We start from the raw sequence: 27,810 nt of genomic DNA on the forward strand, positions 1-27,810 counted from the left end.
CCATTTCCGACGGTTCGACCTCCCATTTCCCGACCCGCTCGTTCGACTACATCCCATTTCCGACCCGCTCGGAGTTCGACCCCTCCTTTCCGACCGCTCGGTTCGAGCCCTCCTTTCCGACCGCTCGGATTCGAGCCCTCCTTCCGATTTTCCGACCCGCTCGGTTCGACCCCCTCCTTTCCGGACCGCATCGGTTTCGCCCCCCTCCTTTCCGACCGCTCGGGTTCGGACCCCCTCCTTTCCCGACCGCTCGGTTAGATCCCCTCCTTCGACCGCTCGGTTCGACCCCCCCCTCCTTTCCGGACCGCTAGGTTCGACCCCCTCCTTCGGTATTCCCGCTCGGTTCGACCCCTCCTTCTCAGTCCGCTCGGTTGACCCATCCTTTCCGACCGCTCGGTTCGACCTCCCATTTCCGACCGCTCGGTTCGACCCATCCTTTCCGACCGCTCGGTTCGACCCCTCCTTTCCGACCGCCCGGTTCGACCCCTCCCTTTCCGAACACCGCTCGGTCGACCCCTCCTTTCCGACCGCTCGGTTGCACCTCCTTTCCGACCCATCATTTCTGACCCCTCCTTTCCGACCCATCATTTCCGACCCCTCCTTTCCGACCCATCATTTCCGACCCCTCCTTTCCGACCCCTCCTTTTGCGACCGCTCGGTTCGACCCCTCCTTTTGCGACCGCTCGGTTCGACCTCCCATTTCCGACCGCTCGGTTCGACCTCCCATTTCCGACCGCTCGGTTCGACCTCCCATTTCCGACCGCTCGGTTCGACCCTCCCATTTCCGACCGCTCGGTTCGACCCCTCCTTTCCGACCGCTCGGTTCGACCCCTCCTTTCCGACCGCTCGGTTCGACCCCTCCTTTCCGACCGCTCGGTTCGACCCCTCCTTTCCGACCGCTCGGTTCGACCCGTACTGTCGCAAACATTTACAGCACAGGACCCGATAAGATACACAGCGTTCTACCCCTCCTTTCCGAACTCTCGGTTTGACCTCAGCTGTATAACTTGGTTATACCTGTCCTGTCGCAAACACTTACAGCATAGGACCCAATAAGATACGCAGCGTTGGCCTGCTTCTTCTTGTCACCACAGGTGTAGAAAACTATTTTCTTCTTGGCAAGCGAGAAAGACTACAAGGGAAGAAAAAAGAAAACAAAACAATCATCTTAACCTTTACTTATTAAACTAGGTTAATATTTCTGTGCCAAAAAAGAAATGAGAACAATAAAGTTACTTGCAGGAAAACAAAGATAAACATAAAGCTTACCTTCATTTTCTTGGTGAGCTTGCAGCAGAAGCGGTAAAACATGGCCAAGTTGAGAGGCCCAAAGTCCGAGTAGAAGCTGTGAAGGTGATGACAGCTCACGAGTTACTGGCTAGAACAATTCCTTACACATATAAAACAGTGCAGAACTGCACAGAACCGTGGAGATTCTTACTTTTCGTAGCACAGTTCATCATCCACACAAAAGCAGTGCCTCTCGGAGGTGCTTTTCACTTTCTGCTGCAGGATGGCAAAGTGCAGCCGATCTGACAGAATAAAAATGAAGAGCAATGAATGCAACAGATATGCAATAATAACAAGTACAATATAAACATTAACAAAACAAAAACTACACAGGACAGCTGACAAACTGTTTGTCAGGTAAACAATAAAGGTGCACTTTTCATCCTACAAATGAACTTTGTCCCCAGGTTTCATGTAAATAATAACAGGCCACCCCAGTTTTCAGGTAAAGGGACGCCACGCATCCTACAGATGGACGTCGTGCCCAGTTTTCAGGTAAATAATAACGGGACACCACGCGTCCAACAGATTAAACTGATCCCCAGTTTTCAGGTAAATAATTAGGGGACACCACACGTTCTACAGATGGACGTCGTCCCGAGTTTTCAGGCAAATAATTAGGGGACACCACGAGTCCGACAGATGGACGTTGTCCCCAGTTTTCAGGTAAAGGGACACCACGCGTCCTACAGATGAAACTGATCCCCAGTTTTCAGCGCTTTGTCAGGCTGCTTACCTCGTATGAATTCGATGCCATTAAAAACGTCGGTAGTCATCGTCGCGCAAGGTAATTACAGTACAAACGTCAAAAATTGGTTTCCGATTTCTTACCGGATTCCGGTGTGTCTATAAGAATACTTATTTTAGTTTTACATTAATGAGAAAAAGTTATGATAATAATGATAAATAAACTTAAAGGAAATGTCATTTAAAACCTAAACAGTTCGTATATTCTTTTGGCGCTTTTAAAATCAGCCTTCGATTATTGATAAAAACGTACAGTCAGAAACAGGAAAGAAAAAGTCGAGGGACGGAGACTCCGCGACGGCAACAGTACGACCCGTTTCGACCGAGGCCCGCCCCAAACCCGTGTTCTGCACGTTGATTGGCCAAGAGCGCCGAGTCAGACACGTCAATCATTCGAGCGTCCACCCACGAGAATTTAAAAGTCCAGCGTACGCAGGACGGGCGACTCTGATTGGACGAGAGGCCGCGCCGTCGCTCGGAGGATAAACACGGGGCGGCCAATAGGAACGCGCGCTCCGGTTTGAGTTCTGCACGCCGAGTTCACGATCCGAATTAGACGCAGAAACGACAAATGACAACTAATTACATTTTATATAAATCATATGGATATTTTCACGAAAAATGTATATATGTTTTTTAATTAACTGAATTTATTTTGGAGTGGATTAGTGGGATCTCGGCCTGACTGTGTACACAAGACGAAGATTTATGGAAGTTGCTGTGAAATTACAGTTCTTTACAGCGGCTGAATGAAGAACAAGCCCCTGCAAATAATATTTTTAAAAACAGAATGTCCCCCATGCGTGTTCGGTCCTTCGCATGGTCTCAAAGTGCATTATCAATTACGATCCAATGGTGTCGCCATTTTTAATACTGAAAGAAGGGAAAAAAAGAACAACAAAACGCCTGTTTCGCGACAAGGTTTCTTTAGGGCAGCGAACAGGCGGGATGTGCCCGCGGGCGGCTGCTTAAAGGCGCTGTTTACCGGCGATTGAGATGTAGATATCTTTCCTGGGCTCCGCCTCTTCTCTCCTGGCCGCCGAGCGCGGCCGTTTCCGCGACTCCGGCCGCCTCCGCTCGCATTTGCGCTTCATGTCGCCTCACGGGTGCATCGCCCGAGGCGGAGCGTTCGCGTCCTCGCACATGTCTTCGTTTTGGCCCTATTCTATTCTATTTTATTTTAAATATGAAACGGCAGCCGATCTCCCCGCGCTTTCGTTCCAGGCGAGGCAGATTTTCACAGCCATGGCAACTTGCGCGGCCACAGCGGGGCTTTCTGTTGTTGCCAGGGATTCGGAATTTATCACAACATTACACGCCTCACACTATTACTCGACCAAAGCTCCAACGATTGCGACTGTGTATGCGAAATTCAACAGACAGTCGATATAGGGCATATTTGATAATGACACTGGAAAAAAGGATTCGAAATAACTTTTTTTTTTCCTACGTTTGGACAGAAATTCAACGGTACTGGCAACCTCGCTTCTTTCTCCTCCAGTTGACGTCGCAAAACGGGCCACGGTTCTGAAGGTCTGAAGGCCTTCTGAAGCCCGGATCACAGCAGAGAAGTTCAGCTGAAGAGAATTCGACATCCCAGCAAATAAACCAACTCAATTAAAAAAGAACAGTTCATTTTACAGTTGGAGCAGAATTATTCTGCTAGAGGCTTGTCCAGGAACAGATTAGATTAATTGGCTGCCATGACATGCGCCCGGGGAGCAGCGTGTGGGGACGGTACTTTGCTCAGTGGCACCTTGGCGGATCGGGATTCGAACCGGCAACCTTCTGATTACGGGGCAGCTTCCTTAACTGCTAGGCCACCACTGCCCCATCTTGGATCCAACTTTTGTTTTTTTCAATAGGAAGAGGGTCATGTGACACATCAAATTTATTGGTAATTTCACAAGAAAAACTATGGTGTGCTTGGTTTCTTTCATGAGTTATGTACAAGTTTCTGACCACTTACAAAATGTGTTCAATGTCACCAACCATTCCCATTTTATTAAGGTGTATCCATATAAATGGCCCACCCTGTACTTCCTTTTTCTGCTGTGAGCAGGGTTCAGACCTGCACAGGGGGACCCCATTGGATTTCGAGTCCAACGCCTTAACCACTCAGCCATAGCAGCTGAGAGAATTACAAATGTCAGATATTTCGGTGAATGGTACATAAAAGCAGAATTTTACTTTGCACTGTATGTTTCTTATTTAGCAGACTCACTCCCTTTCAGTAACCACTGTGCATGTCTCTGGATGCAAACTCAGAAAAACACAGAAAAAAGCCAAAACCCAGATTCAAACCCCTCCAGCCCTAGAGGTATGAGACCACAGTGCTGTCTTGAACTTGCATGCAAGCAATGCTCAATGTTGCACATACCATTCTGGATTAGGCTATTATATGATGAAGTCTCACTGAGAACATAACGTTTAATACGTTTTTTTTCAGTCTGCATGTTGCATAATTGCACAAATATCTGCAAACTAGTAATGAAATTTACATGAAATGAACAATGAGGAAAGACATCACAGAACATTTACATTTGTGGTATTTGGCAGAAATATATCCAGAGCGACTTACAACGTGCTTACAGGCTACCATCAATGAATTTACATTTGTTTTAAAACCAGTCCCTTTTTGCAGATAAGGTGTCGGCCTGGTCCAACGTGTGGGTCTTTCTTCTAATCACGACCAGTTCCTTTTGACTTTGCAGAAATTGCATCATCATCTAACATGAAAATATCCATTGAAGGAAGGTATGGAAAGTGTCGGCCTTGTAAACGTCCATGCATAGCAACTTGAATGTGTTTTAACATGTGAAATGTGGCAACTTCATATTTACATTGGCCTTTTGATGCCTTTATACTTGTTTGGTCAACTGGGCTGACCCAGGTCAACTTCAAATATCAAAGATCTTTGATCGACCGCTGAAGTCCAGCATTTTCAGTCCTGCCAGCTGCAGAAGCCAGTTAATGGGCATGTGGTCCAATCGATTCATGTCAAAATGTGCAAAGTGGACTTCTGGACCTGGAAATGAGGCGAAAGGTCGCGCTGAGCAAGATTATAGTAATGAATGAACCATGGAACTCTAATGAGAAAAAAATGGATTGACTGGACTAGAAACAGCCCCCCCAGTTTGAGAGAACCCTGAAGCTTTTAACCTGGTCCCATGACGAGTGCTCCCCCCTGCTGCAGAGGGTCTCCTTGGAAATCAAACATGGGGCTTCTCATGGCACGCCACATGCTCCTGATGTTGCCCATCAGCAGGCTGGACTTCACGTGAGGACTTTTAGATGCTGAAAGCACATGGACACACGACCCATATTCTTCATTGGAAGTCTCTTGCACTTACTAAACAACGCTGGGGCAACTCCTTTATGTATTTGACTTACATTTTAAATGTTTATGGAGTGTCCGTTAACACAACTTGCTTACCTGACTCAAGGAATGTTTCTCCTCGCCTCATGCCCAGGATTTTGTAGATGCTTCTATCAGGATCCACATATATTTCATGGGGATACCCTGTCAGTGAACAGAAAGACTACGGCAAATACAAACAATGCTGACTGCTGACAGAAACGCATAGGTACTGTAGGCAGTAGCAACATATGAAGTTCAGAAAATGCTGAGCTTACCTCGATGTGGTGGTATGAGGATTGACCTATGACAACCAGTCTGACCTCAGACTCCTGCAAAATAATTATAAAAAATGCACTAAAAAAAACAGGTGTAAATAGGCTCTATGTAAAATAGCCAGTACAATGCTAGAATATTTATTGTCAGATGCCTTGAGTCCTCACCAGCAGGTCTTCCCGTGGGACTTTGCTCAAATCCTCAACATACTCTTTGCAGGTGTAGCACAAGAAATGCTGCAGGATATAAAATAATCTATGTGTCCAGTTACGCTTATTATTAACCGTTGCCATGGTCAGACTAATTATTTCAGATTCATGTGTCTTAAGATAAGATAATATAAACCTTTATTAGTCCCACAAGTGGGAAATTGCATTTGTCATGGCAGAAAGTGGATAGAACAAAGGAAATAGCAGCAAAAAATAAATATGTATATGTATTTATCTACACAATGTACAATCGGTATCTACACTTCATGGATCACGGAACCTATTGTTTCTACTTGAGGGGACAGCACATAAATTGACTAACTATAACTGCTTGTAATAAAAAGAAAATAGTTGTATGTATGTTTAAAGGTATATGTGTGTGTGTGTGTGTATATGTGTGTGAGTGTATATATGTATGTATGTGGTATGTTTTATATAGGTTTATCATTCTTATGTTGTGGGCTCTAAATGAGAACTACAACAGGACCTGAAAAAAACAAAAAAAAACACTGTAAACCCCGCCTCCTCTATCCCGACCAATCAGATTCCTCGGAATGACGTCACGTGTGCATTACTCTTTTAAACGTGATTTGAGGAGTTTCCTTTTTGTGTTTGTTCGCTATCCGTTTTCGTGTGAACGCACGCCAATAAAGTGTGAAACGGTGCTGTGTATGTGTTTTTGGTGCAGCTAACGACACCAAATGAGAGAGTTTATTAAACTGGCTTTCTTTTGTTACCACTGTGAGCTGGGTTTCTTTAATGGGAAAAAAGTAAAGTACAAGAAGCGTCCTTACCCTAACGAATACAACGATGGACTTACTGCCTTCATACAAACTCTTGAAAGGAACCGCGTTCCCCTGCCGGTCCTGAACTAAACACCCTTCCACGTCGGATACTTTAAAGCGGACCGGGGGTCGCCGGATGGCCTGCTGCTGACGGGAGATCTGTGTCGTTACGGGCGCCTCCGAGGCCATTTCTCCAGACTCTGGCCCAGACCAGGCTATTTATGGAATGTTTTTCCCCACACACACACACTCCAACACGCCCATGTTCCTGCTGGGTCCTGCCAAGGAAGAAGAAACTTGGGAGCCGCCACTGAACACTCGGAACTGGGTCGGTTTCCTGTTCATCGATCAAGCCTAGTCCTAAACTGAAATACGTTTCCGACTGGAGAATTTCATTAAAATGATATTTTAGCCTATCACTAGGCTTAATCCATGAACTGGTAAACGACATATTGTTTTCAACTTTTCTCAGTATCGAACTCTCCGAACTTCGAATTCTGTAAACGTTACCATTGCATGGTATGTTAAGTCATGTCAGCAGCGTATGGCTTTGTGAGGAGTGGAAAAAACACGAGGTAAACCGTGTTGCCAGATGACATTATTAACTGTGCCATTTTCAAAAAACATTTGCAAAGACCAGTGTTGGCTTTTGTATTAGATGTTTACAGGGATTTTGTGTTGAGGATTGGGAGAGTGTTAAGCACATCCCAGAGGGTGATGGTCGCACGTCTCGAAGGTAGTGAGCTTGAACCCGCGTTTTGGCCACTTCTCACACACAAATAAACGGATTTTCACATTTTATACAACGGGACGAATGTGACAGCGTGTCTAGCCCATGAAGGGCATCCGACGTAAAACGTTTGCTGGGTAAATTGTGCGGGCAGCCAAGCCGACTGATGCGCCGTGGCGACCCCTAACGGCAGTCGAAGGAAGGAGGAGAAGGAAACCCGATTTCGCCTACGATTATCGAACCTGGCAACAACACGTCCCCGGAACAGACAGAGCATTCGTCCAATAGCGAGACAGCCAACCTGACCGCTCATTGGCCCTCGCCGAGGGGGGCGGGAGCCTCCCCCCGTTTCCCACACACCCCGGAAGTAACGGCTGTCTGCGGAGGAAAGTGTTTTATGTTTTCCTGCCGAGTTCGCCTGCTCCAGGGTCGCGGTGCGACGCTCGCTGCCTGCGCGCCGCGCGTAGACTATGACGGCGCCGTGGAGAGGCGGCCTGCACCGCGCGAACTGGTGAGGTGCTGGTCGGCGAGGCAGCTTTTTTTTTTTTTTATCCCGCCGTAGCCGCGCCGCTAGCGCCAGCGGACCCGGGCGGCCACTTTCCAGAGTTCGTCCCCCCCTTCCGAGACGCGACTGCGAGATTCGAAATTCCCGGCGAGCGCCCGTCAACTCCGGCGCACTCGTAAAACACACGCCTTCCGTCCAGTTCGCCTGCTCCCGGCAAAGACGCCGGAACAAATCAGTGGCAGGAGCCGGGGCGCCTCCAGTCAGGTCGAGGACGGCGGACCCGCAACAACTCCCCTGCGGGGGACGTGCTGTGGATTTTATTATAAGACGGTCCGACACGTGGATCTTATTATAAGACGGTCCGAACTGTCAGTCTGGCCGTGTCATGTGAAACCCAACGCCCGCGGTCCTGTTATAGTTCCCCCGAGCTGATCCCGACGACTGACGTTCTATTATTAATCTGCAAATCCGTGTGTGGTGTGCGTTACGAAAGATGGCCCTGTTGCAGCGAATGGGACACATGCGCCACTAGTCCCCTGGTTATAATGTTATTATAAGTCTGTGAAGAAGTCTGTGTGAGTTTGTCTGAAAGTTGAGTCATGGCAACTGGACTTTCTTTCTTTAACGTAGAGAACACAGAGATTGACAAAGTTCTGTGGATGCAGAATGAAATGTCTCTACGTTAAAGAAAGAAAGTCCAGTTTCCACGACTCAACTTTCAGACAACGTTGTTATGTACTGTGCACGATACGTTGCTGCTGTTGAAAATTTTGTCATTCGGGATCATTCTTCTCCCCTTTAAGCATTAAAAATTGTACACAGAGGGACGTCACGATCGTATCATGCACAGCTCTCCGGCAAAATGCCAGGATGCTGTGTGATTTTCTGTGTGTGATTAGAGAATGGGTTCGAACTACAACTATAAATATGTCGCCCTGATCATGGATGTGTGGGAAAAACAGCGATGAGAACTGTGCTTAAAAAAAACATGTACTAAAACGTCTCGCCAGTTTAGTCGGCGTATTCCGTATCAAAACCAATATAATCACTATATTACTATATGTTATAACGTGGGATCATAAGTGTACGTTAAGTGATTGTCACTTGTGATACACAGCACACGGTGCACACAGTGAAATTTGTCCTCTACATTTAACCCATCACCCTTGGTGAGCAGTGGGCAACCATGAAGGGCGCCCGGGGAGCAGTGTGTGGGGACGGTGCTTTGCTCAGTGGCACCTCAGTGGCACCTTGGTGGATCGGGATTCGAACCGGCAACCTTCTGATTACGGGGCCGCTTCCTTAACCGCTAGGCCACCACTGCCCCCGTAGTCTGGATCTGGCTGTACTAATTTCTTCCGTGTTCTTTTTGCCAGAGTCACCGCGAATCATCTATATGGGCCATCTTCTCTCCAAAAATGGTTACCGCCTGAAGAAGCGAACTCGGAAGCTCCGCAAGAAGAAGAAGAAGAGGAACTGCTTCCTGCAGGGGCCCTGCATGCTCTGCTTCATCGTCCACGGCAACAGCGGTAGCCTCGACGACGACCCTTTCGAGAGCAGCAGCAGCGCTGCCATCGCCGCCACGTCCAAACTCGCCGAGTGCTACGCGTCCTCGCTGGCGTCCCCGGAGGACTGCGCCAGGTTCCTGCTGCCGTCACGCGCCGACCTCGCCTTGTGGGAGAGCCAGACCCGAGTCCTCCTGTCCGCCGTGCCGCCGCGGCTCATCGCGCCGCCTGCCTCGGCCTCGTCGCTCTTCCGCTCCACGGCCCCGCCCTGCGCGGCCGCAGCCTTCGCCGAGATGGTGTGCAAGCGCAAGTGCGCCGAGCTGCAGCGCTGCTCGCCCTGCAAGCAGCCCCGCTGCACCTTCCCCGACGCCGCGGCCACAACTGACAATGGAGGGGGGGGCGAAGGGCCAGGGGCCCCGCCCGCCGACGGCGCCACCCAGCGCCTGCTTCCTCTCTGCACCGTGCCTTCCTCCATGCTGCCGTCCTCCTCGTCCTCGTCTCTGGAGGACGACAGCTTCGGGCCGGGACAGCAGGCAGGCTGTGGCGAGGGTGTAATAGGCACGGGCAGCGCCGCGGCGACAAGCTCCGCCTCCGTCTGCCAGAACCACGCCCACAGCGTTCAGCAGGACGAATGCCAGCGGCCCTCGGAGGTGACTGACAGCTCCAGCGTCAACCACCTGCCCTCCTCCATTCTGCTGAAGGTGAGGGGCTGCTGACACCGGATCTGAACTCGGCCTCGTGGAGCAATGACATGGCTGTGAGGGAACTACCGGGGGGGTCCACACCAGTATAGTTATTCTTATTTATAATATGAACGTTAAGAGTTGACCGCATGTCGGGTTTTCGCCCGTCCAGATCTTCTCCCACCTCTCCGTGAAGGAGCGCTGCCTCTGCGCCTCGCTGGTCTGCAAGTACTGGCGGGACCTGTGCTTAGACTTCCAGTTATGGAAACAGATCGACCTCAGTGGCCTCCAGCAGGTGAGTAGCCTTCGTGTTCTCGCCCTCGCACGGGGCCCGCGGCATCACATAGGCCAATAGATGTGTGGTCAGGCATTGTGGCTTTAATTGTCCACAAAATAAAGATCTTATGCAGCCCACGGTTGCTTAACTTTACTTCAGATTTTGGAATTAAGAAAGGTAGAAGAAATGTATTTTTTTTAGTACATTTACAGTATTTACCAGACGCCCTTATCCAGAGCGACTTACATTCAGTAGTGACAGGGACAGTCCCCCCCTAGAGACACGCAGGGTTAAGTGTCTTGCTCAGGGACACAATGGTAGTAAGTGGGATTTTTTTTTTTTTTTTTTTTTGCAAATTTTGCAAAAATTATACTGATATTTAACTGTGAAATAATTGTCAATTATCATAAAAAAAAAAAAAGCCCCAAATCACTAGCCGAACGTCTCAATGGGCTTTGACAAACCCCCCTACAGTTGACACTCGCCATGCTTCGACTCATTCTGCAGAAAGGAAAAATTGATTCGGTGTTGATACGGTGAGGAGAACAGTAACGTAAGAGTAAGGATGGTGTTAATACTGGAGAGAGAACCAGTCCGTGTTTGAAGGTACTAGTCCAGCGTCATGGTCCACAGCGTATATCCACTATGACGATAAGTTAGTAAGTATGATGCCTTCAGTAAGTTTGCTTTGGTCCGAATCAATCAGTGAGTTTGCAACATTTTTGTTTGCAACTTTCTCTCTGCTGATTGGTCAGATGTATCGCCACGGGAACAACAAAAGTAAACGCAGGAAGCAGACCTGCTGTTGTGGGCTATGTCTGTGTGAAATGTATGTGGGTTGACTTTTATTTATTATATTATATTATATTATATTACTCGCATTTACAACTTTAGGCAGAGCTCACATTTTGGAAAAGTAGCGCGGTTACGTCTTGAAAACGATATGCTGATGCACAGGAGTCAACACAAGACAACACAGGAGGTGGTGTGTATTAATCATACAGAACTGTAAAAAAAATTATTATATATTTTTTTTAATATACCCAAAATTCACTGTTCTTAAATCACGTACTAGCATTTGGTCCTGTTTTGAGACCACACCGCACCCAAGGAGGGCCATTAAAGGCGCCTTCATGTGAAATGACCCTATCTGGCCTCCCGCCCCCCGCCAGGTGAACGACGAGCTGCTGGTGAAGATCGCGTCGCGCCGGCAGCACGTGACGGAGCTGAACCTGTCGGACTGCCGGAACGTGCAGGACCACGGCGTCTGCGCGCTGGCCTCGCACTGCCCGGGGCTGCTGAAGTACACCGCCTACCGCTGCAAGCAGCTGAGCGACCTGTCGCTCTGCACCATCGCCACGCACTGTCCCCTCCTCGCCAAGGTCCACGTCGGCAACCAGGACAAGCTCACGGACCACGCCCTCCGACTGGTCAGTGTTGACGCGTGGACACCCGGGCCTTTTCCTGAACCGCTCATCACTCCGCTACTGTACACTCCTCCCTGTAAAATCCCGCCTCAAATTAGCGCAATTCCAGCCAATAATCTCGTAACGATCCCATCAGCACAACCGTTCGATCAGTAAGCATCATCAAGGGAAAAATTGCACGTAACGTGTAACCACAATGGTCTAGGGTCAGGGACATAGCAAATGGGACAAAGGAGTTTATTACAAACAAATCTCCTCACTTCACACCAACACCCTCCTCGTGTCCCAAAGCAGACGCCATTTTGAGCCCCCCTATTACAGCCCATCAATCGTGACCGAAAGGGGGAGGAGTCCAATCATGGGCTGATGAGGAGCCGCCCTGCAACATTACAGAGAGAGAGACACAAACAGGACACACACACACACACACTCCGCCACGGGACGTCACAGGTGTCAGTATTTAATATTGTGGGGGGAAAAAAAAACCTGCTGCATTCTCTTATACGCACGCTGGAAACGGAAAGGGCCCTAGGGGCTTCAGCAACGCGATCTTCGTAAAGAAACAGACGAATAAACGAATTTCTGCCTTTGTTCCCCTCCCTGCTCCCCTGTGACTTTCCCCTGAATATTGTTGTGCAAAGGAGGCAATTTATCACCAATTTATCTGAATGGTGGCGCAGGTCTCCCGAGCGCGGTAATGTTTGCAGGAGGTATTACGGTGAACGATCAGGGGAGGCTGAAAATCACGTCCTTCCCAAGTCCCCCCCCCCCGCTGAATGAATCCGTGTAATTACACACGCACAGAAGAGTAAATAGTAATATTGTCGGGAGTAAATATGTTCTCTTCCCCTCTGTCTCGCACACACAGCTGGGAGAGCATTGCTCGGAGCTGAAGGATATCCACCTGGGCCAGTGCTACAACATCACAGATGACGGCATGGTGGCGCTGGCGAGGGGCTGTCCCAAGCTGCAGAGGATCTACATGCAGGAGAACAAGCTGGTAGGTGACCTTTCACCTGTTCCTGCCGGATTAAGTGGAGGCGTATAGCATCTCTGTCATGAAGCAGGAGACCCCGTAGGAGCTCACAGGGCGGGGTCAAAGCTCTGCTGAGTCCGTAGCGGAAGACTTGCCATTGATGGAAGTTTGAGGGAAGGGATTCTACGATCTGCACGACAGATCAGTCAGATGGGCGAGTTTGGGTTTGGTGGATGCCGGGAGAACGTTACCTGCCTGACTGCATATGTGGAGGAGAGACAATGGCGTAGCAGCTTGTGCAAGACTGCGCCAGAAATGTTTAAAACTAGCGCAGGTCTGTAATACGTTTTTGTCACGTGATGCTATGTGCGTCGCTTCCACATTCCAGCACCTCCGCAGCCGTGATGATGTGCAATGGCCTCTCGTCCAACATCAGCGCCTGACCTCAAAAATGCTCTTCAGGACAAATTGACACAATTTTCCATAGAAAAGAAGGGTAGGAGGTGTTGCAGCAGATTCAACGTTTCTGAAATGCAAAGTCGTCGTGCTTTAGTACCTATAGTGTTGTTGTTTTTTCTGTTATTCAACCCCTTGCTGTCTGAAAGCTTGACTCGTTGATTGTCAGTTTTGGACTGGAGAAAAAAAAAATCTCCATCATGTTTTGTCGTGTTAATATAGGAGTGTAAAGGTTTATGAAGGACCTTGCCGATGTCCTTGTTTGCGGTGCGTGTCTGAGCTCACCCCGGGGAGCAGGCGACTGTTGAGTTTGTGTGTGTGTGTCTTTCCTCCACCAGGGGGCAGTGGTGCAGCACGACTCTACTTTTGGATCGGCTCGAATATCATAACCTTAAACATTAGATATGTTATGGTTATCATGATGCCATTTGTACACTGACACCAGCATCATGATTGATTATTTGTATCGTCTGAGGCTCTGTTTTAAGGACGGGCATTTTTAACTGTATTGCATTAAACATGGACTTTCTGCGGGCTTCGGACTAAACTGCTTGTGTGGCTTGGCCCTGGATCTGTTTTCACAGATGGCCGTTGGTGCTGTAACGTACAACCATGGACCCCAAACTGGCTCAGAGAGAGGCGGTAGAAATGAATGGGCCTGGTCTGGTGCAGTTTTAGCTTCTTTCACGAGAGGGAAATGAATTGAGCCTCTAAATGAGGAAATCTCTCCACGTGGGATGCGCTCTGGCGTGCATTTGTATGTGATGAATGAAGCTTTTCTTTTTATTATCTTGCTCATTTACTTGAGTGATTCTCTACCTTTTTTTGTTTTTTCTCGTGACGATAGACTGTCAGATAAAGAGTCTGCATTAATTAAACGTAGGATTATAAGGTGAGCGTGTAAATAACACGGTTCTCATCACTTCCATGTGTGCGATTTTTTTTTGCCTGGTTATCTCCTTTAACTTTTTTTTATTTCATTATCAGACTGTGCTTTTTAACATAATGTCTAGCTGGCCGGTTCTTGTCTCATGTTTCGCTTTGTCCTGCTGCGGAAAGAGCTGTGAGACGTCACATGGGACGCGGTGACATTTTGGTGACAAAAAAAAAAAATTAAACGCCATTGATTTGAAGGTGGGTGTTGACCTGAAATATTGTTGTCTTCTTGTTTTTCGTTAAATCTGTTGCATCACAGGGCTGCTTGAGACCTAATTGTATCTTACACAAGAGGGGATTTATATATAAAATATATATATATTTTTATAAAGAAAACGTTCCTGAAAATGTTATTTTGCTTTAAAGCTTTTCAGATCCTAACAAGTTAATTAATAATATCTGCTACCTGTGTGCACTGCTTTCTATTTAAAAGCTACTTTGTCCACATATGAAGACATTTTCTTACATGCATCTCTTATTCCCACAAAATAATAACTTTTGTGCACAACAAATGCATGCAGAGGAAAATTCCCACCACTTTGGGGACCATGTGACCTCCCCTGGCTCCCGTCTGTTTATGTGTGCGTTTTGTTGGGGGGACAGATAAGGGCTGCGAGTGCGACCATTGTGGAAATGTTTCTGGTGACAGATCGCGCAATTTCGCAACTCGCTTACAATGGGAAGGCTCAGCCGCTCGCGCTCCCACAGACCCCCCCCCCCCCCCCCCCCCCAAACCCCCCGGCCGAGCGGCTAATGGAGTAAAACGATCCCGCCGGTGTCGTCCAGAGACAGTTTCCCATCGTCCTATCTTCCTCCGGGCTCCTCCCCTTTCTCCTCGTTTCCTCCGTGCGCCGTGATTGAGTTAAGGCGCCGAGAGCTGGTCACGTGGCCGGTGGCAGCTCGCTTGAGTCTTGTGTCTGTGGTCGCGGACGATTCTGCAAGTGGTTCCACGCCGTGTGGAAAGGTGGGCCGCCGCTCTGCACCCTTTTTAATGGCCCGCGTCCTTTTTTGACTTCAAGGGGCGTTCATTTGTGTTCATCTGAATAAATCTTACTTCCACCTGCAATTCGGTTTTAAAGCCAAATTGCTTGGGAAGCCAGAGCAATTAAGCACTCTGTTTAGGCAATTACCTGCCTCGCGATGGCCTCCAAATCAGATCTCTGCGCTTCTTTACGGGCCCCGGCTCCCCTTCTGATGTTAACTCATACTGAAGAGCCCAGCACCTAAATTGGGTCACTTGTCTCTGTCACGTTTGAACTCCTGAACCCGCCGCTGCGTAGCCTCTTCGAAGCCCACGCAAGACGTAATGAATATGTGCATCTTGCTCAGAACGCAATACGCTTCCTGGAAGTAATTTGGGAGCTTGTGTCTAGCGGAGGTGGCATCCTTGCTTCCCGTCAAAACCTTGCTTTTTTAATGCCTGGTCGTGACGTCGCCTTCACTCTGCATTATCAGGGGCCTGATCAAACTGAACTGAAACTGTACTTTTCAACCAAAACCAAGAAAAAAAAAAGCAATGTATATGAGTATATTCATAGGTGTGATATTGGTGGCACGTAGTGGGTGAGACATGCTAGGCTAACTGGCTGTTAAAATGGCAAAAGTGAAGTGATTGTCATTGTGATACACAGCAGCACAGCACACGGTGCACACAGTGAAATGTGTCCTCTGTATTTAACCATCACCCTTAGTGAGCCGTGGGCAGCCATGACAGGCGCCCGGGGAGCAGTGTGTGGGGACGGTGCTTTGTTCAGTGGCACCTTGGCTGATCGGGATTCGAACCGGCAACCGTCTGAACCACAGCCATGTTAGTTAGTTATGCCTTTACTGTCATTGCACTGAAGCAGGATGCTGCATACACAAGGAAATTGGAGGGACCACTTAACAGTGCAAACAGATAAAGGCACACTGTGGCAGTGCCGACCATAGACAGTGCTGCAAGTGCAAGGCAAGTGCGCCCGCTCTACCCTCCAGTGTAAAATTATCACGTTTCGAGAACAAATATAGTACGAATCTGCTTCAATAACACATATCATGATAGACTGTGCATATTCTAGTGCATGTTGCAACGTCGTTAAAGCTACACTCACTCCTAGTCAATGTGGTGCATACACATGAAAATCTGAAGAAGATGACCAGGTTCTAAAGCTCTTTCCCTAGGTGCTTTAACCCTACCTTGGAGGTGTACGGTAATATTTACTACGGATACTGCTACTACTACTCAAGCCCCTGCCAGCATGGCGCTGAGCCCACCAGTGCCACCAAACTCTGCCAACTCCCACGTCTTGGGACGTCGTCCGTCCTCAGATTGATCTGTTGAAGGCCTTGGCATGCAATATGATTAGCAAATACCTCCCTGTAAATCTACTGCATGTAGACATCTTGGACATACCTTTAAAAACAAAGGATATTCTTGATTATTGTAGTTATTTTTTGACATTGTGACCGGACCTCTTCTAATAGCACGTATCCACAATCTTTCCTTTCAAATGGAAATGCATTTGTCTACTGATCTCTTTAGGATTTTGTAGATATGAGGACTTCCTGTTAAATTCAGAAGTTGATTAGATCTGAAACACCCCCGTTGATCCCAACTCTGCCCCACTATCGGAAAGGACAGTGCATGATTAGAATTTTTTTAGCAGGTGATACGTTGCAGGACTCGCTGGAGGCTCCTGCTTTTCTACGGTGATGTCATACGAGTCTGAGCCTGATGAGTCCTGTGTAGCCGGTTCTGATTCTTCCTTATGAAGCAGCGTTTAGTGGATTATCAGATATTCAGGATGTTTTATACCTGCTGCTTGAATATTTTTGTGACTGAGCTTGTCATTTATCACACTCCTTCATCCAGAGCGTCTTACGATCAGTAGTTACAGGGACAGTCCGTCTGGAGAAAAAAACTGCTTAAGTTCATTTTCATAGTGCGTTTCATAAATTATTGCACTCCAGGAACGTGCTGGTTGGGCGGGTAATCTTATAAAGCTCTATAAAAACCAGCCCCATGTACGAGATGAAATAAAGCGGCTCCTCTGGTTCAGGACACCTTCTCAGCGTAAAGTTCATACAAAACTTTATAAAAGTGATAAGAAAGGGAAAGTACCATGTGTGTAAAAGGAACCAGCAAATTCGCCTCATGGCGCGACACCCCACCCCGACGAGGTAAACTACCGAGGCCCAATTTTACGTCCCATTCTTCCCGAGGTGATGAAATACCCTCGTTTTATTGTGACCGTTCCCCAGCGCGAACGGCACAGCGGTGCACCCGGTTCGTGCCGCTGCGACCTGACGCCTTTTGTCGTGCCCGTCCCCGTCCCCGTCCCATTTTGCAAAATAGCCATGATCATGCCTCCTGCCTCGGCCTGGCTCTGTAAATTGCTACAATTTTCCTCCCCCCGGCCCCGCCCCTGTCAGCGCGAGGACGGACAAGCACCGGACGCCGCTTGCCACGGCATTTGTGAAGTGGACAAATCAATATATATATATATATATATATATATCACCTTTGTTCCTTTTCATGTCTCTGGACTCTTGTTTGGGGTTGATCGCTTTTTTTTTTTTGATCCCACACATGTAATCAAGTGTATTGACGAGTCCTTTTGAGTCCTTTGATTGTTTGACAAGCAGAGACAGGCTGTGGTATCAGTGAGTGGAAGAAGAAAAGGCCGGAACGGGAGGACGGCTCGTAAATGTCAGGCCTGCCCCTGCGCCACGAGGCTTTGGTGATCGCTGGCGCGGAGCTCTGAGTGGGGATTACACCTCCGAAATCCCCGCTGGACAAAGAAACGGCCACTCGAAAAGGTCCATCTGCGCCCGGCGTGATACTGGTGATGGCGGGAGGAGTCGAGGCGCCCAGCGGCGAAGATGACGAAGCCTGTGAGTGGACGTTCGGCTGGGTCCCTGACCTCCAGCTGGCAGATTGCGTCTTCATTGTCCCGCCATGTCTGCACTTCAGAGTGTTTTATATAAGCTAAGCTAAGATATGAGCGCCTTAAAACACACCTCGCTTTTCCCGATGAAACGTGCCAGTGTGGCATCTGATACCCGCTGAGCCTGTAGAGGGCGCTCTGAGACTAAAAGAAAAGGGGTGGAAATCTACTCGCTCCATTTAAATAAAAAAAAATCTTAAATGTTAAATTCATCCAACATTTTAATTGGATTGAATAAATATTTAAGTAGTTTCTGCTCCGTAATTGTCTGAAATTGTATTAAGAACACGGTCCTTTAGTCCGTCGCCTGTGAATGAGATTGCCAGCTGCTTTTCTGTGTCTTTAGTCGTCTTATCTCACCTCTTTAGTTTACTCCAGTATGTTCAGTTTATACATGTGGACAGGAAGGGAAGGTGGATTTATATGTAACTGTGGTGGGAATGATCGATATTGAAGTTTGGTAACGGAAAAACCGGCGTAGCACGACGTGTTTTTGTTTGTCCGCCTGTGACGCACATCTCCAGCGAGTCGGTAATTAGGGCCGCTATCATGCCTCTCTAATGAACGGCGCGCCTCGTCCCTGCAAGTTGAGGGCTAGCCTTTGTGCCAGCGGGGATTGGGCTGCTGGGTTTTTGATTGGCTGGACGTTTTGCATTCTCCTCTCCTTCGTTTTAGCCGTTTCAGCTGCCAGTTAAAGTGAAGTGATCGCTTGCGATGCACAGCACAGAGGGAAATGTGTCCTCTGCATTTAACCCATCACCCTGAGTGAGCAGTGGGCAGCCATGACAGGCGCCCGGGGAGCAGTGTGTGGGGACGGTGCTTTGCTCAGTGGCACCTTGGCAGATCGGGATTCGAACCGACAACCTTCTGATTACGGGCCGCTTACTTAACCTGGTGGCGTAGCGGTTAGTATTGGGTTGGTATCACAAACCCTGCACTGACACCATTTGCAGGCTCACTCTACCCTGGATGGGCATCCCTCTCTGTATCACTCGTTCCCAACGTTTCTTCCTTTCTTTTTTTCCTTTTTGTGTGCAGAAGTACTGTATGTGATTTTGGGCATTATAAGAAATAAATGTTGTTGTTGTATTGGGACTGTAGCATTTCTGCAGCACGACATGATAATCAGTCCAATTCTGCCCCAGGGTGTCACGGGCAAACTCGTAGTAAGTCCTTGTCTTAATTACCTACCTTGCAATTAAGCAGAAAGTGTTCCGTTCCGGGACCTCCACTTTCCTCCGTTCATCACCTTTTAAATCTCTCTCTCTCTCTCTCTCTCGCTCTCTCCCACCTGTTGTCCCGTCTGCAGCGTTCTGGTTACAGGACCCTGAGCTCTGACCCCCTGTTCACCCCGATCACGCGTCTTCATTACCGCGGAGGGGGGGTGGGCGTGTCCACGCGGTCCAGGGGGCTCGACCTGTTATCGGCTCACCAGTCTGTCCTAGTTCTCCATCGCCTTACCTGTGGCCGCTTGACCTTTGACCTGCCAGATGCTTTCTCTCAAGTGGCCAGGAGGTAAAAAAAAAAAAAAAAAAAAAAAAAAAAGAGCGAACCCAAAAGTGGCACAGACGGGTGTGTCCTTGAGCTGTTGCTTAAGGGCAAGTGGACACGTTTAGCGCTGTGCTGCACAGTTTCACCACGACCAAAGAACAAAAACATTTCTTCGCCCGAGCAGACGTGCCATTTTTTCCGGTTTGAATGTCATTATCGGAAACGAGCTGTTTAAGGTGCATAACCGTGCAGTTTGTGTTTTCTTGATTTCCGAGGCACCGCTAACCGGTTACTGCTCGAACGGTTGCGGTTTTCTATTGCTATGTTGTCTTTGTCTCTGCAGCATTTATTACCTTCCTAACACACACACACACACACACACACACACACGCTCCTAGAAGCCCCCGGCTGGCCCGGCGAGCTCTCATTACTGCCGCTCGATATTGGGAATAATGAATTAGTTTAATAATCCAGCCGGGTCGATGTGGTTAATGAAGGTATGACAGACGCGGCGCTCGGAGGCCTGCTTTAACGAGACCGCGCTGGGGGGGCGGCGGGTCACCGAGGTCGCCTCGCTCCCTTTCTTCGTCTCTCTCTCTCTCTCTCTCTATTCAATCCAGGAGCAGGCCCCAGCCAATGCAAACATCTCTCACCAGGGGCTTGGAGGCTCTTGAGAAGAGTGTGTGTGTGTGTGTACAGTAGCTCCTTTTGACGCTCTCATATTGGCGTGCAGGAAACCCTATTCTTATGCTGGCTCTGCTTGTTTACATTGAATTAAAGCAAAGCTGGCATGAAGCTGCCTCGGCCTCTGTTCCTTCGCGCTGCACAACGCATCTTACATAATGCGTATTGGAAGTATGAATATCTGGAGCATACCCGCTTTGCAGTGTTGAGGGGACTGGGCCAGTCATGCACATTTATACCACAGTTCAAACGAAGGCAATCGAAGGTTTTATTTTCATATAGTTTTATATACCAGTGGATAAACTGGATAAATGATACTCAGTACACTGCATTGTACTCTACAGTTATTCTGCACCGTTTTCTAATTATCTGGTACTAGAAATGTGTATTGTGTGGAAAATTGCCCCGTGTGAAGTTGCATGAGCTATAAATGTCCCAAAGTCCCGATGTTCATCCGCATCTCGGCTCGTGCAGACCCTCTGCGGCGTTAATTTAGACCCGGTCGTCTCGCGGTAGCCAAACGGCTCATATTTCTCAGGGTCCAGGGCGCAGAGCAGTTATGAGATATTGCATCAGCACAACCAATCGATTAATGGGGCACTTAGCCCAGCTAATTAACAGCTCTGCGCTTTCGTGAACCATGTGACCTCGCTTGGCCTCGTGCACTGATGGGAGCCTGAGTGATTACATTATAAGTGACTTTGGGATATTTTTCCCCCTGCAACGTCATTGAATTGATTTTTTTTTTTAGCATTTGAAAAGATTAAACTGAGCAATATTTAAGAAATGCAATTTAATGACAATGCCCTCTTTCCCCCCATAAACATTGGGAATGCTTGAAAAAGTGGGGAATTTAAAAATCTGTTCATTTGTTCTACCTTTTCCTACGGCCTTCACTTAACCTTTAATTTTAAAACTCCATGCCCTCCTTTTCCTATGTTGATTTTAAAAATTTTTTTTTTCCTGCGGAAATCTTTTCTTTTTCTTTTCACCCATAGGTGGAGGAGAGATCCTTTCCCATCCCGCTCCTCTTCCTGGGAAAAAAAAAAAAAAAAAAAAAGACCTGGTAGCATCCCTCACCTGCTGCTGAGAGAGCTGCCGACGCATTAAAGATTCATCACTAAGGGAGCGTACTCGCCCCATCCCTCTCATCTTTTCCCACCTTCCTCTCTCCTTCCCCCTCTTCCTCCCACTGCTACATGTACCTCTCACCTTTCTTCTTGGGAAGGAAAAAAACACACAGAAATCAGCTCTCTTGGGGTGTTTCTTTAAGTAGCCGGGGCTTGGGCCTTAACTCCTACATAGCCTAACTCCCAGTGGGGGGCAATGGTGATGCATGTCTTCATACATCATTCTGGTTTATTACGGAATTTATATTATGCACGTCGTTGCTTAGTAAACCTGCTGGTAAATCCCATTTTTTAGGTAAGTTGGAAGAATGTATTTTGAAAAAAGCCACGTGAGGATTATGAAGTGTTGACTAGGCTATGAACAGTCACATTGTGACCCTGAGCAAGACACTTAACCCTGAGTGTCTCCAGGGGGGGACTGTCCCTGTAACTACCGATTGTAAGTCGCTCTGAATAAAGGCGTCTGATAAATGCCGTAAATATAAATGTTTGAAGTATTAAGTGCACGTGATGGTCACACGTGAAAATGTGTGGTCTTTTAACCAATCACCTGGGGGAGCAGTGGGTGGCCATGAAAGGTGCTCCGGGAGCAAGAAGTGTGTGCGGAACGGTTCCTTGATCTTGGCTGTTTGGGATTTGAACCTGCAACACAGGGACAGTCCCCCCCTGGAGACACTCAGGGTTAAGTGTCTTGCTCAGGGAAACGATGGTAGTAAGTGGGATTTGAACCTGGTTCTTCTGGTTCATAGGCGAGTGTATTACCCGCTAGGCTACTACCACCATAGTATTACAACAAATTAATCAACACGTGCAAGCAGATCGTGAACACAACACAGCCGCTTTAAACATTTAACACGTATTTAAAGCCCCGCTGTTGTCTTTATTGAGACTCCTGGTTATCTGGTTCTGGCTATCTCTGAACAGAACTGGTTTGTACTGCATGTGAAGAGCTCAACCAATCAATGTTGTTCTGTTTGGAGCCCTTAGTCGCTCCTTGTGGCTTTTTATTTGTAGATGAGAAAGCTGAGGGGCTGACTGTCTGCTCCCCTGATGATGATCCAGGGTCTTCCTGATCCTCTGGTAACACGAAGGTCCGTAACTGGCCTCTGGAGAGTCTGGTGGGGGGCATGGGGCACCTCAGACCGCTCAAAAAAAAAAAAAAAAAAAAAACTCATCACGTCCCGTTCCTCCTGAGCTCCTCCACCCCCTCTGTTGGGGGATTTTCCCTCCGTCTCCAGCTGAGAGCCAAGTTGACTCCCGTCTCCTATAATGATGGGGGAACCGAGCCCTGGATTGTTCTGCTACTGTACATGCCGTCTTGGCAGCATGCTTTTCTGGATTTACATTTAGATCAGTCTCGTTCCCAAAATCAACCGGCTTCGGCTCGTCCCACCGTGAAGTAAGGTGACCTACTTTCTTTTGAAAGGTGAAGTTAGAAGGAGGTGACGCCGCTGTGTGGGTGACCGTGTGAAATCAGTATGGAGGCCGAGAGTGCACTGGGATGTTCTGCTGCAATCTGGGTCACTGTATATTTTCCCTGCCGGCCCGGGCGCCGGAGGGCATTCGCTTTTTATTTTATGTGACCAAAATGTGTAATAAATTCTGCGCTGTTCGCCTGAAGGGAGAGCTTTGGACAACAAACCACCATTAACCATTAACTATGAGCAATATAGCTCGTATACATGTATATATTTGTGAAATATTTTATTTGGGACTGGCGATAGCCACCAATTAGTGTATTGTATGATATTTTGGGTCGGTCTCATTGTACACAGTTCCTGATAGGCTTGGTGGAGTGGTGAAAAAATTGTGCACCACAGTACAAAAGCATAGCGTAATAAATACATATCTGTATTAAGTAAGCTTCCGGGAGAAATAGAGAAATCGTTTTATTAACTACACTGTTTGTTCCATTCCAAATGTCAAAATAAGTCTGAAAAGCACATGTGGATCTCCCCATGTTGGCGTGGGTGTCCTCTGGGTGATCCGGTTTACGCCCACTGTCCAAGGCATGATTGCTAGACGAATTGGAGACTCCGTAGTTGTGAGTGAGTGCTCACAAAAAGACTAAAGTGCAAGATTGAGACCGCCTTGTAGCCTTGACTGCCTGTCAGTGTGATGCTGTGTCAACAGCAGACCCGGCATGATGTTATCCACCAATTATCCACTCCTCTGTTCTGCCCAGATTCTTGCATTCGATTACATCTCACCGTTTGCTTCTAATTGCAGTCGACGCTATGCCACGTTTTTTTTTTTTTTTTTTATGTGGGCTGGTAGTGGCCTAGTGGGTAAGACTCACCTATGAACCAGAAGACCCAGGTTCGAACCCCATTACTACCATTGTGTCCCTGAACAAGATACTTAACCCTGAGTGTCCCCGGGGGCACTGTCCCTGTCAGTAAATATAAATATGGTGCAGTGCAAATGACTGAAATATATGTATTCTATATGCATATAATACAATATATAGGGGGGTATATGTATGCATAATGTCTAATTCTGTCTGTGTGTGTTCCTTCATTGGACGGTCCGATATATGGCCACTCATTCGCTGCACAACCTAACGTCACAGGTAGCACAATGAGGATGTCACTGTTTGGAACCGCTGCTAAATATGCAGAAGCCAGCTATGACGTGGCCCGAGCTGATTTTTCATCCTTTTTCTCGCCCAGACTCGCCGTGCTCGGCATCAGCGGCACGTCCGTTATCTGCCTGACGGCCGGCCCGAGGGTGGCCTTGCACTGCGGTCAGCTTTCGATCGGATTCGGGCTCGTTAACTGGCCTCTTGATTTAAGGCGCGCCGACGTCGCGGTGCCCAGCGTGTCGGAGCACCTCTGGTGTTTGCCATAATTAGTCTCGCTGTCCATCAGTCTCTCCTGGCATGGCCAGTTTGGGGTAAGCGAATGCCCTCGCCGGCGGTGGACGCAGCAGGCCTGAACCGCCATGGGTCCAGAGGAGCACTTTTAATGGCTTTACTTAACGTTTGAGGACTGTCACGTCTTACCAGCGGCCGTTGTGATTAATGTAATGGCTGGACATGTGGCTGTGTGTGTGTGTTAAAGTGTGTGTGGGTGTTTTCATGACACCTTTGCACTGACTAATTAAGAAAGTTAATGGGCCTGCCGGCAATGTCGTCCGCTGTCTGGTGAGTTTTACTGGCCCGTTGAGGGGCTGAATAGGGTTTACCTCATCAGATATAGATTCAGCGTGTCTTTTAAAAAAATAGATTTAGTAAAAGACCATGCTTGGATGAATGTAATGTGGCCATTAAATGAGCATTTAGCATTTTTTTTGTTGGGTCACGGAAAATATTCCGAATCTCTGCACTGTTGCAATCGGTACATTGCAGTTGATAATGGTGACAGTCGAACTGTAGAAGAGAAATTTTTTCAAAATTTCAAAAGAAATAAGTAAAATGTCTCATGCCTTGGTATGATTTACATTTACAGTATTTATCAGACGCCCTTATCCAGAGCGACTTACAATCAGTAGTTAGAGGGACAGTCCCCCCCCTGGAGACACTCAGGGTTAAGTGTCTTGCTCAGGGACACAATGGTAGTAAGTGGGATTTGAACCTGGGTCTTCTGGTTAATAGGCTACTACCACCCACAGTATATTGCCATGTCCAGTAGTGGTGTGAACCAATCCAAACGAACGTCAAGTGTCGGTGAAACGGCACTCGAACGCAGCTACAAATCACAGCAAAAGTGCATATGGCATTTAGAGGCCGTTTATTTTGAACATTCGAAGATGCTGAATTCCTACTTGGAGCGGCGCTGTGCTCAGATCGGTCAGCCACAGTCACTACCGGCACTACTTTTTAACTAGAACCATCTCCAGAAATTCCCCAAGCAACGTTAAGATATAACCAATTATGTTCTGCACTGCGTTTGATACAGAATTGTTCATTTTTACAACCCAACATTCTTATTTATTACATTTCAGGTAGGCTGTGGAGTGACCCCATTCGTTATTTACTGGGCGTGGCCGGATGACCTGTAAGCCTTACTAGTCATGAACACTAAGCCATATTAGACATGCCCTTGACACTCAGTATTTAGTTTCCTGAAGCTCTTAGCATTTGAACGCATAAAAGGCTTTTTTTTTGGTGGTTTATAGCACCTGCCGTCATCATTAATCAGCTCTGAAAGTCAAAGTGGCCGTAAATCCGCGTCTCCTCAGACGATGTCAGGAGTCTGGCGTGAGCTGCTCATCTCGCGATTGACGTCGCGAGCGCCTCCTTCCGACGCTTCCCCCGTTAAGGTGGAACCCCGGCGGCAAGAGTGCGGGCCTGGCGGGGCCCGCGGGCCGCAGCTGGCGCCTTGGCGGATGGCGCGCCCCGCCCCGCCCGCTTTTCTTCTGCTTCATGTCAGCTGTCTCTGTATTAGCGCGCGGGGAATTAGTGGGGTTTGCTGACAGAAAGCATTAGGCAGCTCATTTATTAAAAAGCCTCACTGTTTTATGCAACGTGAACGGACGGGGAAGAGGGAGGGATGAAGATGGAGGGGAGGGCCCGCACCCGTTGGATTGGCTGACGTTCTCGGGGCAATAAAGCCGGTTATTTATTTTCTTTGCAGGAAGCTGGAGCCTCTTTAAGGGACTGGCTTGTTATTAGACTGTATCTCCTGTTCCTGTCTCAGACGTATAGTTGGGATTTTATATCCTCAATTTTCAATGGAAATTTGCTGTGTTTGCCTCTCGTGTGTTTGTGGCAAATAGAAAACAACTTGCTCAACTGCACTGGAAAAAAAGTTGAGCTTTATTGTCATTTCAGCTACGCACACGTTAGGCGGTATGTAGTGAAACGAAACGACGTTTCTCCGGAACCCGGTGCTACGTGTAACACTTAAACAACGTTGCATACATGCTGCACGTGTGCGACGGACAAACAGGTTACATAAGGTACTAAAGTGAAGTGAAGTGATTGTAACATGTGATACACAGCACAGCACACGGTGCACACAGTGAAATATGTCCTCTGCATTTAACCAATCACCCTTGGTGAGCAGTGGGCAGCCATGACAGGCGCCCGGGGAGCAGTGTGTGGGGACGGTGCTTTGCTCAGTGGCACCTCAGTGGCACCTTGGCGGATCGGGATTCGAACCAGCAACCTTCTGATTACGGGGCCGCTTCCTTAACCGCTAGTCCAACACTGCCCCATAAACAGGGGGCACAGGCAGTGCAGGACTAACAAGAGTAACATCATATAAATGCGCAAAGTAACAATGTGCAAAAACCGCTGCAATACAAATGTAATTGAGATATGTTCTGAACATGAGAGAGAGAGAGAGAGAGAGTGTTTGTCAGTTCAGAGTGGAAAGTCCCGGAGTGTTCAGGAGTCTGATGGCCTGTGGAACGAAGCTGTTGCACCGCCTGCAGTTCCCAAACCGAGAAAGCACGTTGGTAATGATTCCATATCAAACACCATGAGCCTGATTTTCATGCGGCTTCATAGGATGTAGAGCATGGGAGTGTTTTCTAATGTACCCTACCAATCAAAGGTTCGGACACACCTACTCATTTATGGGTCTTTCATTTTTACATTACAGAACAAATCTGAAGACACAGGACTGTGACATAACACACGAGAGGTTTTAATAAACAAAGAAATAGAACAAAAAAGCTTTTCTCCAAAGCAGGGACCTTTTGCTATGATGGTAGCATTTCATACTCTTGTCTTCTCTCTACCATGCTGAACACTTTCTTATCTTTCACTCATGTTAATGAGCATCTCATCAAGCGGCTTTTGATGATGACTATAATGAACAAAGCCGCCATGAAGGTAAAAAAAAAAGGCGATTCGAATTCCGAACCGCCAAGGTGCAACTGAGGTCCCCTTGATCGAGGTACCGTGCCACACGCTGCTCACGAAGGTGATTGGTTAAAAGCAGCTTTCACTCTATAATTTGACCTGGATTGGTGAACTAGAGTTTGTGCCATTGAATATCCATGTTTAAAGTTGGGATCTACAGTCTTATATATGATATATATTTATATATATATCATATATATATTATATAAATAATATATATATCTTATGTTATATAATAATCACACCTTTTCTCCTGGAGTTTTTTTTTTTTTTTTTTTTTTTTTTTTTTAAAGCTTTGCTCTGGTGTTCTGCACATTGATTAAAAAGGCCCGTTAAAAGGTCCAATCCAGCCTTAATAGCCGCAGCAGTTTTTACAGCTTCTGTAAAGAGGCTGAATGTTTTTAACACGTTGCCGTAATGAGATTTTAATGGCTGGGTTACACTTCTTTTCTTGCCTTTTTTTCAGATGCTTGTCTTTAGGTTGCAGGTTGCGGAATGCATTTATTACGTTTTTTTTCTTCTATAAAAACACCGTGCTGATTTACCAGCTGCGCGCATGAGAGGGCGCCCCAGTTACGTTGGGTTTTACGTTGCTGGTAACCTATAG

The 27,810-nt window shown here is 47.6% G+C and overlaps 3 protein-coding genes across 12 annotated transcripts in view; 1 reads left to right on the plus strand and 2 right to left on the minus strand.

Moving 5' to 3' along the window:
• Positions 1-3,310, minus strand: part of cdc14b (cell division cycle 14B) — an 11,891-nt gene extending 8,581 nt beyond the window's left edge. For 6 of the 8 annotated variants that reach the window (XM_028996963.1, XM_028996962.1, XM_028996957.1 and 3 more), the window contains exons 1-4: positions 3,023-3,131; positions 1,442-1,532; positions 1,270-1,345; positions 1,040-1,132 (exon numbers count right to left, since the gene is read on the minus strand). In XM_028996963.1, coding sequence (XP_028852796.1) covers positions 1,040-1,132; positions 1,270-1,345; positions 1,442-1,532; positions 3,023-3,131 — 369 coding nt within the window. Of the gene's footprint in view, positions 1-1,039; positions 1,133-1,269; positions 1,346-1,441; positions 1,533-2,026; positions 2,318-3,022 lie in introns of those variants that run through there. The other 2 variants (XM_028996956.1, XM_028996959.1) reach the window with 2 other exon arrangements.
• A 1,154-nt stretch (positions 3,311-4,464) lies between these two features.
• On the minus strand, positions 4,465-7,679 carry prxl2c (peroxiredoxin like 2C). 2 transcript variants are annotated; one of them, XM_028996662.1, is made up of 6 exons: positions 6,675-7,679; positions 5,839-5,907; positions 5,674-5,727; positions 5,474-5,579; positions 5,200-5,334; positions 4,465-5,065 (listed from the first exon to the last, which is right to left on the minus strand). In XM_028996662.1, the coding sequence occupies exons 1-6, from the start codon at positions 6,852-6,854 to the stop codon at positions 4,938-4,940; spliced, it is 672 nt and encodes a 223-aa protein (XP_028852495.1). In that variant the 5' UTR covers positions 6,855-7,679; the 3' UTR covers positions 4,465-4,937. The 2 variants fall into 2 exon arrangements, with proteins under 2 accessions (XP_028852495.1, XP_028852496.1); XM_028996663.1 differs by lacking the exon at positions 5,839-5,907.
• A 73-nt stretch (positions 7,680-7,752) lies between these two features.
• Positions 7,753-27,810, plus strand: part of fbxl17 (F-box and leucine-rich repeat protein 17) — a 167,232-nt gene continuing 147,174 nt past the window's right edge. Inside the window, exons 1-6 of one of the 2 annotated variants that reach the window (XM_028997045.1) lie at positions 7,753-7,906; positions 9,277-9,603; positions 9,775-10,106; positions 10,261-10,383; positions 11,538-11,795; positions 12,661-12,792. In XM_028997045.1, coding sequence (XP_028852878.1) covers positions 9,297-9,603; positions 9,775-10,106; positions 10,261-10,383; positions 11,538-11,795; positions 12,661-12,792 — 1,152 coding nt within the window. In that variant the 5' untranslated portion in view covers positions 7,753-7,906; positions 9,277-9,296. Of the gene's footprint in view, positions 7,907-9,276; positions 10,107-10,260; positions 10,384-11,537; positions 11,796-12,660; positions 12,793-27,810 lie in introns of both variants that reach the window. The other variant, XM_028997043.1, reaches the window with a different exon arrangement.

The sequence above is a fragment of the Denticeps clupeoides genome, chromosome 11 (genome assembly GCF_900700375.1).
Source record: "Denticeps clupeoides chromosome 11, fDenClu1.1, whole genome shotgun sequence".
Lineage (NCBI taxonomy): Eukaryota > Metazoa > Chordata > Actinopteri > Clupeiformes > Denticipitidae > Denticeps > Denticeps clupeoides.